We start from the raw sequence: 18,203 nt of genomic DNA, 5'->3' as shown, positions 1-18,203 counted from the left end.
TGAGTAGCCAAGTCAGGATTTAAAGCTGATTTTGTGGTCACAGGAAGGACAAAAAGTAATGAGCCCATAATTTCATGTACATTCAGAATTTTTATTTTAAAACAAAGAATCAGAGTAACATTAGTAATAGAAAATCCATATGGAAATATTCACAATCTTCTCAGTGAAAAAGGGGACCCTACCTTACTGCTGACCTACTGTTTGAGGAACCAGAAGTTGACGTGAAATTGCAAGGTCACCTTTTCAAGCTAAACCCCACTCCATAGCTATGTCCCTTTTTTTTTTTTTTTTTCCTTGAGATGGAGTCTTGCACTGTGGCCTGGGCTAGGGTGCAATGACGCGATCTGCAACCTCTGCGTCCCGGGTTCACGTGATTCTCCTGCCTCAGCCTCCCGAGTAGCTGGGATTACAGGCGCCCGCCACCACGCCGTTAATTTTTGCATTTTTAGTAGAGACAGGGTTTCACTATGTTGGCCAGATTGCTCTCGAATCCCTGACCGCCCGCCTCGGCCTCCCAAAGTGCTGGGATTACAGGCGAGAGCCACCGCACCCGGCCTCAGCTGTGTGTTTATATTCAAAGGCTCCACAGGAACAGTGAGAACTGAAAACCAAAATACTGTCACTGGCAAGGGTTTGGCTAATGGTTCTGAGATGTGTAAGCACCAAGAAGGGAAAGGGAGATTGAGCAACATATGAAAATGGGGCTGTAGGAACAAACACAGAGAAAATAAGTCACCAATAATGTACTTCCACCCAGAGCAAAGTGACAGTGCACATACATTCATCCTCAAGTGTGGCTACACTGCACATTGACTCATGCTCTCAAACGTGGTTTATTGGAAAGATTCAGGCCCCCTAAGGGCACTCGGCATCGGACCACAGTGACATGGTAACAGACATACGCAAGCGTGCCGTGACCCTAAAGCAACAACACACTTTAGATAATAATCGCTCAGAAAAAAATCCTCTCCCAGAGCTGAGGTTACACATTCCAAGTTTGCTATAAATATTCTTTGGGGAATTCCTTTAAAGGTATGAGTTAAAATAAAACAGAAAATCAACACCTAAAATCTCCTAAAGAACAAAGTGGAGAAACAATGAATCTCTACCAAGAACCAATTATTTGTGGTTTCTCATTTGGATGGCTCTCCCACAAGATAGGTGGCAGGATTACTTCAAAAGTCATGAGACTACTACAAGAAGGAGTTATTTCGTCCAGTGAGGGGAACAGCCTTTCTAGAAATCACTTTCCCTTCCCTCAACTCCATCCAAAATTAGAACCCATCAACTGCCATTAACTACAATGCCCATATTAGTTAATAATCCTAGACTTCAAGTACTACTACATGTAAACTATTATCTTAAAGAAAAAAATTCTAAAGGAAATCAGTAGCTTTATTATATAAGCCTATGACTTTTATGAAAAATTAAACTTCAAGAGTTTCCATCTGAAGGACAAAAATTGTTAAGAGGTAAAGTACAGCCCTCAGGCACCACATCATTTACCCTCCAATAACGAACTACATTTCTCCCTAAATTCTTCTTATTGCACCTGAACCTCTCCAGCATCAAATCTTTTACTCTATAACCTCTCTTTAAACACCTCCCTCTAATCTCAATTTCCTTCTGTTTTAATTATTTGGTAAAATTATGCTTAAAAAAATAAATATTTCCACCATGGCACATATATACCTATGTAACAAACCTGCACATTCTGCACATGTATCCTGGAGCTTAATGTAAAAAAAAATTATGTAATTAAACCAGAGGATAAAATAAATAAAACTCAAGTTTACTTGCCGTGTAGAGCTGTGTGGAAGTGAGGAAGGTGCTCTTACATAAACCCCCTCTGCCTTCCACACTCATATGTGCATCTGCTTCCTGTTAAATCTGAGGTTGGGGGAACTGCACCTTACTTTTCCTCTCCTATATCCCCTAATGTGGCAATATTAGAACCCAAGGGAGGAAAAGCTAGCAAAGTTGTCATATGCCAAGTGGCCAATCCCTCCTGAAATGAAGGTAGGTTCACTCGGTCTCTCCTAAGCAGAAGAGAATGTCCAGGAAATAAAATCTTTAGAAAGCCATTGAAAATCCAACAAACCCCAGCCTTGGGGTGCTCATGGAGTGCGTGGGATGAGAAAGGAATCAAGTAGCAGCATTCAGAAGCAATCCTGGGTTCATCCTGATGAGGTGTCTCCCTTGTTCAGGGAGAGATGGCTTTCCCATGCTGGCAGGGAGGTGGAAGCGGGCATGACTTAGACATTGGTGGTGGTCTCCTTAGGAGGCTGGATGCTGTTCATCTCCATGACGCCGTCCTTCCCAGATCTATCTGCACCATGTGCCTGCCCTTCAAAGGCCCGTGTGATATCCTCAAAAGTCCTGCCACGGGTCTCAGGGACTTTGAAGAAGGTAAAGGCCAAGAAGGTAATGAGGAAGCCGGTGAAGATAATAAAAACGTAGGCTCCTAAATAGTGCTAGTGAAAGGACACAAAAAAGGAGGTTGATATAAAAATCTGGTCATTGACAAACTCAATTTCCTTCACATTCATATTTCCAGTGGACTTCAAGCTATAACCCTTCCATATTTAATGGAACAGGTTTCTTCAGTGATTCACTTAAGATTCTGTTGCTAACTTACTATAGTTCTCTGTAGTTTTCTTTTTGTTATTCCTTTTCAATACAGTTAGATGCTTCCAAATGTCTACTGAGTATTTTTGGACTTTTGAGTATTATTTTTAAAATCTGTGTTTCTGGGCCGAGTGCGGCGGCTCAAGCCTGTAATCCCAGCACTTTGGGAAGTCAAGGTGGGAGGATCACCGGAACCCAGCAGTTTGAGACCAGCCTGGGCAACACAACAAGACTCCATCTCTTTTTACAGTTTTTTTTGTTTTGAAATGGGGTCTCGCTCTGTCACCCAGGGTAGAGAGCAGAAGCGTGATCACAGCTCACAATGAACTCTACCTCCTGGGTTCAAGTGATTCTCTTGCCTCAGTCTCCTGAGTAGCTAGGCCTACAGGTGTGTGCTACAATGCCTGGCTTTTTTTTTCTTTGAGACAGTTTCTCTCATGTTGCCCAGGCTGGAGTGCAATGGCATGATCTTGCTCACTGAGATTACAGTGAGCCATGACTCAAGGCCTAATTTTTGTATTTATTGTAGAAACAGGGTTTCACCATGATAGTCAGGCTGGTCCCCAACTCCTGACCTCAAGTTATCCACCCGCCTTGGCCTCTCAAAGTGCTGGGATTACAGGCTTGAGCCACTGCGTCCGGCCGTGATTTAAAACTTACGAATTGTTTATTTCTGGAATTTTCCATTTAATATTTTTAGACTGCAGGTAACTGAAACCGCAGATGAGGAGGGACTATGGTATTATTTATTTGTTGATTTATTGAGGGATGAAGTCTTGCTCCCATCGAGCAGGCTGGAGTGCAGTAGCGTGATCTCGGCACGCTGCAACCTCCACCTCCCAGGTTTAAGCGATTCTCCTTCCTCGGTCTCCCAAATAGCTGGAATTACAGGCGTGTGCCACCATGCCCAGCTAATTTTTGAGTTTTTAGTAGAGACAGGAGTTTCACCATGTTGGCCAGGCTGATCTCGAACTCCTGACCTCAGGTGATCCACCTGCCTCAGCCTCTCAAAGTGCTAGGATTACAGGTGTGAGCCACAATGTCAGGCCCAGACTACTCTATTATTAAGGAGTATCTTCAACATGTCAGCTTGCATAGGCTGGTTTTAAGATAAGGTGAGTTTACTTACAGCAGCAGAGGGGAAGAGCAATCCAACTAGGAAGTTGGAGGTCCAGTTGGAACAGCCGGCCACTGCCATCGCAGCTGGGCGGGGGCCCTGGCTGAAGAGTTCGGCCACAATAAACCAGGGAATGGGGCCTGGTCCAATTTCAAAGAAGGCTACAAAGACCAGGATAGCGCCAATACAGACAAAGCTCATCCCACTATAGTTATCCTGTAAGAGGAAAGAACAGAGAAAATACAATTTAAAGACAGTGTAACCTAGGATCTAGGTTCCCAGAGGCAATTAACGGCAAGATCCTCCTGTCCCTGATGCACAATACAAAGAGTGGCTGTGGAATCAATAGGCTTGGATTTATTTTTATTATTTTTAGAGACAGGGTCTTACTGTGCTGCCCAGGCTGGAGTGCAGTGGCACTACAATACCTCGCTGCATCATCAATCTCCTGGGCTTAAGCAATCCTCCAACCTCAGCCTCTCAAATCGCTTGGACTTGAAGCATGTGCCACCACACCTGGCTAATTAAAAAAATTTTTTTAGCCGGGCGCTGTGGCTCACACCAAGGCAGGTGGATTATTTGAGGTCAAGAGTTGGAGACCAGCCTGGCTAACATGGTGAAACCCTGTCTCTACTAAAAAGTACAAAAATTAGCTGGGCATGGTGGTGCATGCCTGTAATCCCAGCTTCCTGGGAGGCTGAGGCATAGGAAACGCTTAAGCCCAGGAGGCGAAGGTTGCAGTGAGCTGAGATCGTGCCACTGCACTTCAGCCTGTTGACACAGTGAAACCCTGTCACAAAAAAACAAAACCAAAACAAAACAAATTTTTGGTTTTTTATAGAGACAGTTTCTTGCCATGTTGCCTAGGCTGGTCTTGATCTTATGGCCTCAAGCAATCCTCTAACCTTGGCCTTCCAAAGTTGCAGATGACAGGCATGAACCACTGCACCCAGCCAGGCTTGGAATTTTTTTTTTTTTTGAGAGGGAGTTTCGCTCTTGTTGCCCAGGCCAGAGTGCAATGGCGCCATCTTGACTCACTGCAACCTCTGCCTCCTGGGTTCAAGTGATTCTCCTGCCTCAGCCTCCTGAGTAGCTGGCATTAGAGGCACACAACACCACTCCCGGCTAATTTTGTATTTTTAGTAGAGACGGGGTTTCTCCATGTTGGTCAGGCTGTTCTTGAACTCCCAACCTCAGGTGATCCACCCACCTCAGCCTCCCAAAGTGCTGGGATTACAGGCATGAGCCACCGCGTCCCACCAAGGCTTGGATTTTTGAATCCCATCTATGTGATCTCATGTATGTCACTTTGTATTGAAACCATGTCATCATCTATTAAGTGTGATTACCTTGATATTATTTTAAGAATTAAACTAGATAATTTATTTTATAAGCTATAAGAATGTTCTATAAATGTAAGGATTCTAATCGTTTACCTCCAGTTCTCTGAAGACCCACATTTCTTAAAAACTCTGGGCATCCTGCTTCTCTCCTTTGACTTTGTTGACAAACTGCAACCTTAACAACCCACCCCTTGTGTCACAGAAGTCAACTGTAACCTCTCCTCCTTTCCCCCTCCCTCGCTTTTCTTCACTCAAAGAGCACTCACCTTTAATAACAAAGAAACAGTCATAAGCGTGGAACAAACAGCCATCCCTCCAAGGCCTATCATATGCAGAGTCCTTCTTCCTGCCCTTTCCACCAGAAATAGCTGGAAGAAGAATGTGACATGACTTCAGTTTTCCTTTCCATGAAAACAGTGTCTGAGCTCCTTGAAATCTGCCTTACCAACAGCAGGACACTTGTTACGGATACACCTCCTGTGATTTATGATTTTATATACGTACATATTGTGTTCCATTCACACAGGTCCTGGCTCAAAATCCCCCTAGCCCTTGGTAGAGTCTTTTATCATAATGTTGGGATGCCGCAGGTCTCAGAAAACAGAATTCTTCTCTGACTTTCTCCTGCCCTCCCACTTGGCAGGACGCTAATCTGACTGCAGGTCATAAAACCCTCATTTCAGAGAGGGTCCTGCCCCATCCCCTAGAGGAAGAAATGCTATAGAGAGGCCAAAATAATCCAAACAGACAGGCCTGGCTGGGTTCAGATCATTCCCTTTTTGTCCAATCACATTTCAAAACAGTTGTCCATGCTTCAATCATGGAGAATCAATTAAGTCTGCATAAAAGGCCCAAAAGGCAGGGTGTGGGGAGCTTCCAGATATCTGAACCCATGGAAGCTGACAGGAAGGTCAGCAACAAATCATCTATGCACTAGGAGTGCACCCCAACTCCACAGAGACAGAGGCTCCCACGCTCAGGGTCCCTCCAGACCTCGCCCTGTGAATCAATTTGGTTGTTTATTTCTGTGCTTTAAAATATCCTTTAAAATCAAACTAGGAGGCCGGACGTGGTGGCTCAAGCCTGTAATCCCAGCACTTTGGGAGGCTGAGGCGGGTGGATCACGAGGTCAGGAGATCGAGACCATCCTGGCTAACACGGTGAAACCCCGTCTCTACTAAAAAAATACAAAAAACTAGCCGGGCGAGGTGGCGGGCACCTGTAGTCCCAGCTACTCGGGAGGCTGAGGCAGGAGAATGGCGTAAACCCGGGAGGCGGAGCTTGCAGTGAGCCGAGATCCGACCACTGCACTCCAGCCTGGGCAACAGAGCGAGACTCCGTCTCAACAAAAAAAAACAACAACAAAAAAAAACAAACAAAAAAAATCAAACTAGGAAACATTTTCCCTGAGTTCTGTGAGCCACCGTAGCCAATTAATCCAACCCAAAGAGGGCGTGGTGGGAATCCCGATCTATAGCTGGTGGGTCAGAAGCACAGGTAAACAACCTGGAGCCTGTGATGGGCATCAGGAGTGGAGGGCAGTCTTGGGAACTGTGCCACCAACCTGTGAGATCTGATGCTATCTCCAGGTAAATCGTGTCAGAATTAAATCGCAGGACACCTAGATGGTGTCCACTACAGAACTGATTGCCTACCTAATGGGGAAAAATCTTCACACATTCTGGGGGTCACAGACATCTTCTGTTGATTATTGTTTCTTTAGTTTAAAAACAGTGGAATCACAGAGTTGAGAGCTTTTCCAAACACCTCTCCTCCAATTCCAAGTTTAAAGCGTACTATAGTTAGTCCCTTCTATACTTCCTCCTTTCCCATCCATCCACATTTGCTTGAAGTGTGAAGACTACATCCAACATTAAATGTATCTTTTTCCCAAAGGAAAATTAAACAGAAAGGTAACTAAATGATAGTAGGGTCACTCAATCCATCTTTGAACATCTGTAGCAAGGATTCTTTTCCCCCCACAAAATTATCAAACCATCCAACTTACAGAAACTACAGTGAAGATTGTATTAACCACACCCGCGCCGATGGTGGCATAGATGGGCTCTTCAACACCTGCATCCTTGAAGATTCCTGTTGAGTAGTAGAACACCTAGTAGAAAAGAAAACATGCAACTTTGATACAATTCTGCATACCAGTTACACAGAACCCTCAAAAATAAACTTATTTTTTTTCTAGGGTTTTTGTTCAATACTCATATCCCTTCTGCAAAAGAATTATCTTCTGTATCTTATCTCCTTTCTCTTTCTTCTGAGAGGGAGTCTCAAACTGTCACCTAGGCAGGAGTGCAGTGGCACAATCTCGGCTCACTGTTATTCTACCTCCCAGATGAAAGCGATTCTCCTGCCTCAGCCTCCTGAGTAGCTGGACTACAGGTGCCTGCAACCACTCCCAGCTAATTTTTGTACTTTAAGTAGAGACGGGTTTTCGACATGTTGGCCAGGCTGGTCTCAAACTCCTATCCTCAAGTGACCTGCTGGCCTTGGCCTCCCAAAGTGCTGGGATTACAACTACCCCAGTTACAACTACCATATATACATATATATATACCCCAGTTACAACTACCAACTATGCTACAACTACCATAGTTAAGAGATATTAAAATATTGGACTCAGACCTCAAGTTAATAAGGGAACATTATCTAGGTTACCCAGGTTCGCTTCAGTTTATTTCACCCAGAGTATTTGCCTCCATAGCAATATTAGTCTTTTTGATGAATATGGACCTCTACATTGGGATTTACCTTCTCAAGAAGCAACTCTTTAAATCCCTAGTACAAGGCCGGCGCGGTGGCTCAAGCCTGTAATCCCAGCACTTTGGGAGGCCGAGACGGGCGGATCACGAGGCCAGGAGATCGAGACCATCCTGGCTAACACAGTGAAACCCCATCTCTACTAAAAAAATACAAAAAACTAGCCGGGCGAGGTGGTGGGCGCCTGTAGTCCCAGCTACTCGGGAGGCTGAGGCAGGAGAATGGCGGGAACCCGGGAGGTGGAGCTTGCAGTGAGCTGAGATCTGGCCACTGTACTCCAGCCCGGCGACAGAGTGAGACTCCGTCTCAAAAAAAAAAAAAAATACAAAAAACTAGCCGGGCGAGGTGGCGGGCGCCTGTAGTCCCAGCTACTCGGGAGGCTGAGGCAGGAGAATGGCGTAAACCTGGGAGGCAGAGCTTGTAGTGAGCTGAGATCCGGCCACTGCACTCCAGCCTGGGCGATAGAGCGAGACTCCATCTCAATAAATAAATAAATAAATAAATAAATAAATAAATCCCTAGTACATAAGATATAAACTATATTTATATTTTCTAAAATAAGATTATAACTATTTTTTGAAACAGATTTGTAGAGTCATTATTGAAAACCCTGCTGCTCTAGGGCTAATTAAGACTGTTAAAAAATCTCAACATATTATACGATGACATCAAGCTTGTGGGGAAAGATATTAGGCTAGCACAAAAGTAATTACTTGAGCAGTTTAAACAAGTAACAAATAGGTATGCCAATTCTCTTCCTTAACATAATGTCTACATGTCAAAAACCTAATGTACATGTACACATCTCAATAAAACTTCTTACAGTAAAATGACTTTGCGATCTAGTGTCACCAAGCAAGATAAGCTAACCCCTATGTCATCTTACCTAAACAGTTTACTCTGCTAGGTAAACATGATACAATGCAACCTGTTACCCATTTGCCCATAAGGGAAATTAGAAATCATCGTTTGTGCAAAAGTAGGTTGGAAAAGCGATTTCCAAGCCTGCTGTGCATCAGATTTTTTTTTTACAGACAATTTTCAGGCCTCTTACACAGAGATTCTCAAATTCAGCTGACTCAGGAATCCCAACACCCATAATTCTGGTGCAGCTAGCTTTGGATGAGATTATACCTGGAGCAAAGTCTACTCATTGACTAAGTTGGGAGCCAGCTTCGTCCAACAATAATTAACATACATGCTGGGCATGGTGGCTCACACCTGTAAGGCCAGCACCTTAGGAGGCCGAGGTGGGCGGATCACCTGAGGTCAGGAGTTTGAGACCAGCCTGGCCAACATGGTGATATCCCGTCTCTACTAAAAATACAAAAAAACTAGCTAGGTATGGTGGTGTGCTCCTGTAATCCCAGCTACTAGGGAGGCTGAGGCAGGAGAATCGCTTGAACCCGGGAGGTGGAGCTTTCAGTGAGCCGAGACTGTGCCACTGTACTACAGCCTGGGTGACAGAGTGAGACTCAAAAAAAAAGAAAAAGAATGTACACACCGTACTCTGAAGTGGCAGTTGTCTGTCCCTCAGAGTGCTCATTAATCATTTGTAATTTCCCACAGGTGATCTTTTCCTGATCCTGTTTTGCAGGGCCAGAACTGTGGTGAGGCAACTAGGGAGTTGCCTCAGGTGCATTCTTTTATTTGTTCTTTTTTTAAACAGGCACAGAACTAACGCAAGGTACATTCTTTAAAGAGGTGCTCATTCTCAGGGCTACACTTGCACGTAGCTGCCTCACCTGCCGAGTCTCAGCTCTGCTGCTCTGGAAGGTCTCGGGAGCACATTTTTCTCCAGCAATACATGTGGCCTACATTAGCATTTCCGAATGAGGAATTTGAAACTGGGATTCAACAAAATCACCAATCACCTAGGAGGCTTTTTCTAACTACTGTGTATTTCCTCCCAAGTGGTTTTTTTTTTTTTAAAAAAAGACAGGCTCATACTATATTGCCCAGGCTTGACTCCTGAGCCTAAGTGATATTCCCACCTCAGCCTCCCGAGTAGTAGGTGGGATTACAGGCATGAGCAGCCACCACACCTGGCTCCTCAGATTCTGACAAAACAGCCTCTAACCCCTCCCAGGAAGCACTGCCACTTCAAATACAAATACCCTGGTGTGCTAGCTAGGAGAAAAGTTCAGGAACCAACTTACTATTTTGAGCATCAAAACGCTCTATTACATGCAAAATGCTTTGTTACAAAATAACTTAATCCCATTGATCAAAGACTATCTGAAAACCCTTAGGGGATGAATCAGTATTTTAAAAGGTGGGACAAGGGTGCTCTTAATAGCCATATTGACTAGAAGGCACAGGAATATTCTCTTCCTACAATCCAGTCAAACGCAGGAAGCCGATATTTGCATGGAATACAAGGGCTATCTGCCAAATGCTAGCTTCCGTTTTGCTGCCCTCTTTAAACTATCATGCTCACTATTCTTGTTGTAAAAACATAGACTGGTAAAGTCAGTTCACTCTGAAGTCGCCAGTGTCCTTCCAGGGTCTTTTTTTCCCTATTTCAGAGACAGAGTCTCACTCTGTCTCCCAGGCTGGAATGCAGTGGCATAATTATAGCTCACTGCAGCCTGCAACTCCTGAGCTCAAGTGATCCTTTTATCTGTCTCCTGAGTAGCTGGGACTACAGGCACAGCGCCACCATGCCCGGCATTTTAAGTGAAATACTGTAAGACATGTTTGACCCTAAAGTATCATACTCACAGCATTGATGCCAGAGAGCTGCTGAGAGAGCTGGAGCACAATGGAAATGATGATGGGCTGTCGGTAGCTGGACACTCTAAAGAGCTCCAGCACGGTGACTTGCTTTTCTTGTGACATCCTTGTACTCTCATCTTTCATCTCCTGGATGTCTTGAGATACATCCTGGGTGCCCCACAACCGCTGGAGGACTGGTGAAAAGAAGAAAGAGGAAAGGATAAAGACAATGTGCTGCCCCAAATTCATTCTTCCTGTAAGGCAGCCAGGAAAGGGCCGCATGAGATGAGGTGATCGATAGCATCCCTTCCTTTTTTTTTTTTTGAAACGGAGTTTCACTCTTGTTGCCCAGGCTGGAGTGCAATGGCATGATCTCGGCTCAAGCAACTTCCGCCTCCCGGGTTCACGCAATTCTCCCGCCTCAGTCTGGCGAGTAGCTGGGATTACGGGCATGCACCACCATTCCCGGCTAATTTTGTATTTTTAGTAGAGATGGGGTTTCGCCATGTTGTTCAGGCAGGTCTTGAATTCCTGACCTCAGGTGACCTGCCTTGGCCTCTTAAAGTGCTGGATTACAGGCATGACCCATCATGCCCGGCCTGATAGCATCCATTCCTAAACCTGCCTTTTCATCTCATTCATTAGGGGCTGAAAATTTTCCTCAGGAGTAATCAGAACCCTCCTCACTTGGATTCTGAGGGGCAGGGAAAGAGTGTAACAGAAAATAGGTCCAGTACCCTCATCCTTCAAACAAACCACAACCATATAATTCACATTATATTCACATGAAGGTGTGAAGGATACTCACTCTGCTTAGCATTCTCCTCTTCTTTTCTGTTAATGAGCAAAAATCTGGGACTTTCAGGGCAAAATGGAAGGGTTGCACTTTGTAGGATAGCAGGAAGGATGGTGAAGCCCAATAGCAACGGCCAGAGCTCTTCAGACCCAAGGATGAATTCCAGACCAAAGATCTAGAAACCACACAAAGATAATGCTATAAACCCCATACCTCATAGGCCACAAGTTCATTAAAAAACAAAAAGTTCAGAAAATCATACATTCTTTTACTATGGGAAAAAAAATCAACAAATTGTGTTTCTTTTCCTTTCTCTACTCAGCCTGCTTCTTGAGCTACTATGAGTTATAGTAACAATATCTAAAACTTCCACATATAATTGAACATGTGCCAGATATCCTTCAGTGCTTTATCTATGTTAACTTTTTTAATGACCCATGAAACTAACACTCATCAGGTATGAGAAGTTCTAGAGTACCTGGGCCACCAGAATTCCAATTACGATGCCCAGCTGGTTGAGAGTGCCAAAGGCACCCCGCAGGGCAGTAGGCGAGATCTCTCCGATGTACATGGGCACAAACCCTGTGCAGAGTCCGCAGAAGAGGCCAATAACCAAGCGGCCCAGGATCAGCATTTCAACTGACTTCGCTACTTTACACAGTCCCATAAGGCAACCACCAGTGACAGCCAACAGGTTGACAATCAGCATTGAATTACGCCTGTAAGGTTAATCAAAGACAAAATGCAATTAGCAAAGTGAGAGGCTCCTAACCTCTCTTCTGTCCTCATTATTCTGCTCTTCTCCAGGCTCCTATCCTCTCCTTTTTTTGATCTAACTTTTCTTTTTCACTTTCTATTATCAGAACATTTCTAGTTGGGAACCAGGCATGACCGTGCGTGCCCGCCTATAGTCCCCGGCTCTCAGTGAGCTGAGGTGGGAGGTTGAGGCTGTAGTGAGCTATGATTGAGCTATTACACTCCAGCCTGGGTGACAGAGCAAGACCCCCTTTCTTGGGGGGCTAAAAAAAAAAAAAAAAGAACATAATCAAGTAAAATAGGTTGCCTTATCCATTTTTTTTTTTTTTTTTTTTGAGACGGAGTCTCGCTCTGCCGCCCAGGCTGGAGTGCAGTGGCCAGATCTCGGCTCACTGCAAGCTCTGCCTCCCGGGTTCACGCCATTCTCCTGCCTCAGCCTCCTGAGTAGCTGGGACTACAGGCGCCCGCCACCTCGCCTGGCTAGTTTTTTGTATTTTTTTTTTTTTTTTTTTTTTTTTGAGACGGAGTCTCGCTCTGTCGCCCAGGCTGGAGTGCAGTGGCGCGATCTCGGCTCACTGCAAGCTCCGCCTCCCGGGTTCACGCCATTCTCCTGCCTCAGCCTCCCGAGTAGCTGGGACTACAGGCGCCCACAACCGCGCCCGGCTAATTTTTTGTATTTTTAGTAGAGACGGGGTTTCACCGTGGTCTCGATCTCCTGACCTTGTGATCCGCCCGCCTCGGCCTCCCAAAGTGCTGGGATTACAGGCGTGAGCCACCGCGCCCGGCCAGTTTTTTGTATTTTTTAGTAGAGATGCGGGTTTCACCGTGTCAGCCAGGATGGTCTCAATCTCCTGACCTCTTGATCCGCCCGTCTCGGCCTCCCAAAGTGCTGGGATTACAGGCTTGAGCCACCGCGCCCGGCCGCCTTATCCATTTTTAAATGTGAATTCCAATTGCATTTCTAGAATATCCAATTAGCAATTTTTTTTTTTTTTTTTTTTTTTGAGATGCAGTGTTGGTCTGTCACCCAGGCTAGAGTGCAGCGGCGGGATCTCGGCTCACTGCAACCTCCGCCTCCCGGGCTCAAGAGATTCTCCTGCCTCAGCCTCCCGAGCAGCTGGGATTACAGGCGCCCACGACCACGCCTGGTTAATTTCTTGTATTTTTAGTAGAGACAGGGGTTTCACCGTGTTAGCCAGGATGGTCTTGACCTCCTGACTTAAAGTGCTGGGATTACAGAGGTGAGCCACTGCACTGGCTTTTTTTTTTTTTTTTGAGATGGAGTTTCGCTCTTTCACCCAGGCTGGTGTGAAGTGGCCAGATCTCAGCTTACTGCAACCTCTGCACCACCCCCGAGGTTCAAGCGATTTTTCTGCCTCAGCCTCTGGAGTAGCTGACATGATAAGTGCCTGTCACTATGCCTGACTAATTTTTGTATTTTTAGTAGAGACGGGGTTTCGCCATGTTGGCCAGGCCGGTCTCGAACTCCTGACCTTAGCTGATCCACTTGCCTCGGCTTCCCTAAGTGCTAAGACTACAGGCGTGAGCCACTGCACCCGGCCTAATTGCCTAAATGAAAATATATTTCGTAACTGAAAATATATTCTACCTTCTAAAACATATTGTTAAGCTCCTATAGAATAAGATTCTTTTTACCATTATCCACATTTGCCATAGACTAAGAATTACAAAAATAATTCCTACCTATCCTGTGTAAAATAATAGAAACATTTATATGAAACCCCAATTTTTTAAATAAAAGTAAACAACTTCATACCTTGTAAATTATGTTTCTGGAAACCCCACAGTTGAGCTTACCTAGGGAATAATTCTGAACTAGCCCTAGCTGGACTGCAAAGGCCAATCACTCACACAGTTCATCTCTTGAGCAGCTGGGCGGGAGCTATGGAGGGTAGTAGAGCTCCAGGCAAGGGCAGTCATATTCGGGGCCAGTTGGACTAGGTTTCCCTTGATTAGAATTCAAGGTGTTCTTATTCAAAGGCATCATCATCTCCCTGCCCTAACTCTCCACACTTGTCCTCAGTGCAGCTGTAGAGCCCACTTCCTTGCCCAGTTTTTTTTTTTTTTTTTTTTTTTTTGAGACGGAGTCTGGCTTTGTCGCCCAGGCTGGAGTGCAGTGGCCGGATCTCAGCTCACTGCAAGCTCCGCCTCCCGGGTTTACGCCATTCTCCTGCCTCAGCCTCCCGAGTAGCTGGGACTACAGGCGCCCACCACCTCGCCCGGCTAGTTTTTTGTATTTTTTAGTAGAGACGGGGTTTCACCATATTAGCCAGGATGGTCTCGATCTCCTGACCTCGTGATCCGCCCGTCTCGGCCTCCCAAAGTGCTGGGATTACAGGCTTGAGCCACCGCGCCCGGCCCTTGCCCAGTTTCTATTCAATACCTGCCAAAGCGGTTGACGAAGAGTCCGACAGAAAAGGAGCCGATCATACCCCCGACGGAGAATATGGCCACAGACAAGGACCAGAGAGACGTGAGCAGCACCTCAGAGGGAGGGATATTTGCCTTCTCCGTCAGACTTTTATTGATAAATTCCTTTATGATCTGCAAAATAAAAGCGTTGGTGGTAGAACAGACTGTTACAGTTGGATGAGAAAAAAAGACAAATATTAGGGATCATTTCCTTCCTAGAGAATCAAGGGAATAAATAGACGGGAATGGAAGAGGCAGATAACATATTGGAATTAATGTTAACTCTCCCTGGAATAGTAATTTTTTAATTTGTCCTGAAAATCCCAGTAGGTGGCAGCACCGATGTTCAGTCTACCCCAGCCCCATGCTAAGGGAACCCAGCTTCTTTGTACCTAACCCCTAAGGGATAATACAGGAAGTCTATCACTATGGGTGAAAGAGTGGGAGGAAGAACAGCACCGCCCAGGGTTCAGGAAGTAAGTGAGCTTTCTGCTTTGATTAAACGACCCCACTAATTTTCCCCACCAATATTGTCTCCATCTTCAGTCTTGGACAGGATAGATACAAAGTTTGTCTTAAAATCCCCTAGTTTGGGGAGGAACCCTCACTAACTGTGTTGCCCAGGATGGTGTTTAACTCCTGGGCTCAAGTGATCTTTAGGCTTCAGCCTCCGGAGTAGCTGGGACTCCAGACAGGTGCCACCGTGCCTGGCCTTAAATTCTGATTTCTTGAAACTCTACTTAAAGGAGTAACTTCCCTATTCCAGATTCTAATTCTTGTGGCCTGGCACTCACCTTCTCAGGAGCATTGATGACCCCAGTGTTGTACCCAAACTGGAAAGAGCCAATTGTAGCAACTGTGATGGCAAAGATCAGAGCTGGGGTGACCTGGAGGGAGGGAAGACAGGGAGGAGAGAGTGGTCCTTAAAACTTGTGATTGGTGACTGTTTCTTATTAATTATGGAGCTGTATTAGGAGAACTTGACCTATGAGTGGTATGAAAAGGGCAAACATCACATGAGATTTAGGTAATTAATGGGGAAGACAAAGGAATAGATTATACTAAAGAACTTATCTGGAGATAAGAATGTGAAGTTAACTTGGTGAAAGTGGAAAGAAAATTGGGGAAGGAAGAAGTTAAGAGAAATTGGGTTGGTCAGTTTGGAAATATTTAAAAACTTGCATCAGGTAAAAAGGTAGGCACAGAATTCCACTCAAGAACTGGGAGGGCAGAGGACAACACAGCGTTGGGTAGGATCACTAAGAACTGATCATTTCGGAAACAAACACAGTGCAGTCTGATCTGTACCCAGACCCCACAGAAGCCCAGTTGTGGTGGTGGGGGAGGGCACGGTAGTTTGTATCTTCACTGCTGGGCAGCTCTTTGAGTCTGTATCTCTCTGGACCATGTAAGCTACTGGATCTACCCACTGCATCCTGGCCCCATTTCAGTCTTCGTTTATTAAATACAGTTCTGCTATCTCTAACCCCCGCGTAGGGGAAGAAAGAACATCTTACTCTGAACCCAACATATAAGAGACATGTCTTAGTGGGGAGAACCAGTCATCTTCACCTTGCCTGGAATAATCCAGCTGGGGAAGACATTTTACATTTCCACCTCCCAGCAGCTCAACTTTTATGCCTGAGGCCATCTTCTATGCCATTCCTCCCCACCCCACCCCACCAAAAATCCCTTCAATCTCTCACATCTTAAACTCATTTCCTTTCAGGTCGGACAGATTAGGCAGCAGGCTAGGAGCTTCAGCAGAAGTGACCTTGCCTGCAGCCTCCCAGATGTCTCAGTCACAGCTAAGCATCGGTACCCCGGAGGGCCCTGCCAGTACAATGCTCTCTGTTAAATCTTTTTCCTTTTAGTAAAAATCTCTTCTGCCTCCTCTCATCATTCGCTATCTTTGAGAGCCTTTTCTTTAGTCTCAATTTTCCATCCCTCTTATTTTCCTACATTTTCTTTCTTCCTGCTTTGTAGAGACGGGATCTCACTATATTGCCCAAGACTAGTCTCAAACTCCAGGCCTCATGTGATCCTTCTGCCTTGGTTTCCCAAATGCTAGGGTTATAGGCGTGACCCGCCACACCCGGCCCCTTATTTTTAGTTAAATTTATCTTGGTAAAAAATGCCTTTCTTGCTGGGCGCGGTAGCTCACGCCTATAATCTCAGCACCTTGGGAGGCCGAGGCGGGCGAATCACCTGAGGTCAGGAGTCTGACCAACATGGAGAAACCCCGTCTCTACTAAAAATACAAATTAGCCCGGCATGGTGGTTCATGCCTGTAATCCCATCTACTCATGAGGCTGAGGCAGGAGAACCGCTTGAACCCGGGAGGCGGAGGTTGTGGTGAGCTGAGGTCTCTCCATTGCACTCCAGCCTGGGCAACAAGAGCAAAACTCAATCAGAAAAAAAATAAAATAAAATAAAAGCCTTTCTCCCTGCAAATATTGCACTACAGCACCAATAATATTTTGTATGTCCTGCACTCACAATTTTAACCCTAATAGGAAGGACAACTGTAATTCTTTCATGAACCCCAACAGATGGCTGGACCCTGGCCTGTGCCCCCAAACACAGACCTTTTCAAGGTCTAATGCTTCCAGAGAAGTCTTCACACTGGCTGAGACCCACACTTTTAATCTATACAACCAGACAGCCCGATCCTCTAAACGCTCAACCATCTCGTCCTCAGTGGTATATGGTTACCTAAAATAAACCTGAGAAGTCAACACAACTTCCCCCGGTGACTTTCCTATGATAAGAGGGTGAACAGAACTGACATTCAAAGAGAACTGATGAAGCGGCAGCAGTGCAGGCTAGATAAGAAATGAAAAGGCCTTAAGATGGCTTGGTGACTTAGGAGAAAATAGAACAAGGCAATTAACATCATTAATATTTGCCTTTCTGAGTGAACCCCAAACAAGCAAAAATAACCAGTAATTATATCATTCTTACCTTCTGTGTCCCCATGGCCCGAATCTAATTCAAGTCTTCAAGAAAGATCCAGGGGTGTGATTCCAGAAACAGCTTTTTCAGCCAACAAAACCTTCAAAATGTCCTTCTCAGCAGCAAGTCTTCTCCAGGTTCTCAGGAAGGCTGCAGAGTCTCACCACTACAGCATCTCTGGGTCTGGCTGGGATCATGACTATTTATAATCTCAGCAAAGGGTGGAGCCTGAAAGGGCGACAAGCCCCCAGCCCCACCCCACCCCACCCCCCTGAAATAATCTTGTGATCTCTCGGAATTCTGTGTTATCAGAACTTCAGAACTATCCCCACCCCCGCACCACCGACAATAACGCCCTCCCTCCCCCCTCTCTTCAAACCACATCCTGCCACTCTCTCTACCCTGGGTTTTTTTTTTTTCTTTTTTTTTTTTCAAAAGCTCATCCTTACTCCTTCCCTCTTCTAATAGCAGTTACAGCCTCTTAGTTTCACAGACAAAATGCTACCAGAAAAGCCTGGAGGGAGGGCAAATACACTATTTTTTGCTCTGGAATCTGCTTGGGATTAAAACAATCTACAGAGAGATGAGAATAAATCTATCCATATAAAACAAAGTGGGTGCTACTATCAGAGATTTAAGGTTGTTAGAAAGAGTGTAAGCAGTAAGGATTCCTGATTCTATG

The 18,203-nt window shown here is 45.3% G+C and overlaps 1 protein-coding gene across 2 annotated transcripts; it reads right to left on the bottom strand.

Moving 5' to 3' along the window:
- Positions 1–70: 70 nt before the first annotated feature.
- On the bottom strand, positions 71–17,700 carry LOC101925927 (solute carrier family 2, facilitated glucose transporter member 3). 2 transcript variants are annotated; one of them, XM_005570033.4, is made up of 10 exons: positions 17,531–17,700; positions 15,361–15,453; positions 14,538–14,698; positions 11,856–12,096; positions 11,390–11,552; positions 10,588–10,775; positions 7,097–7,201; positions 5,355–5,456; positions 3,758–3,961; positions 71–2,474 (listed from the first exon to the last, which is right to left on the bottom strand). In XM_005570033.4, exons 1-10 carry the CDS (start codon positions 17,543–17,545, stop codon positions 2,256–2,258), a joined length of 1,491 nt encoding a protein of 496 aa, XP_005570090.3. In that variant the 5' UTR covers positions 17,546–17,700; the 3' UTR covers positions 71–2,255. The 2 variants fall into 2 exon arrangements, with proteins under 2 accessions (XP_005570090.3, XP_073862387.1); XM_074006286.1 differs by lacking the exons at positions 15,361–15,453; positions 17,531–17,700 and having other exon boundaries at positions 11,856–12,440; positions 13,059–14,587.
- Positions 17,701–18,203: the final 503 nt, after the last annotated feature.

Source organism: Macaca fascicularis, chromosome 11 (genome assembly GCF_037993035.2).
Source record: "Macaca fascicularis isolate 582-1 chromosome 11, T2T-MFA8v1.1".
NCBI classification, from domain to species: Eukaryota; Metazoa; Chordata; class Mammalia; order Primates; family Cercopithecidae; genus Macaca; species Macaca fascicularis.
Note: the sequence above shows the minus strand (reverse complement) of the source record. Positions and strands in the feature narration are given on the sequence as shown.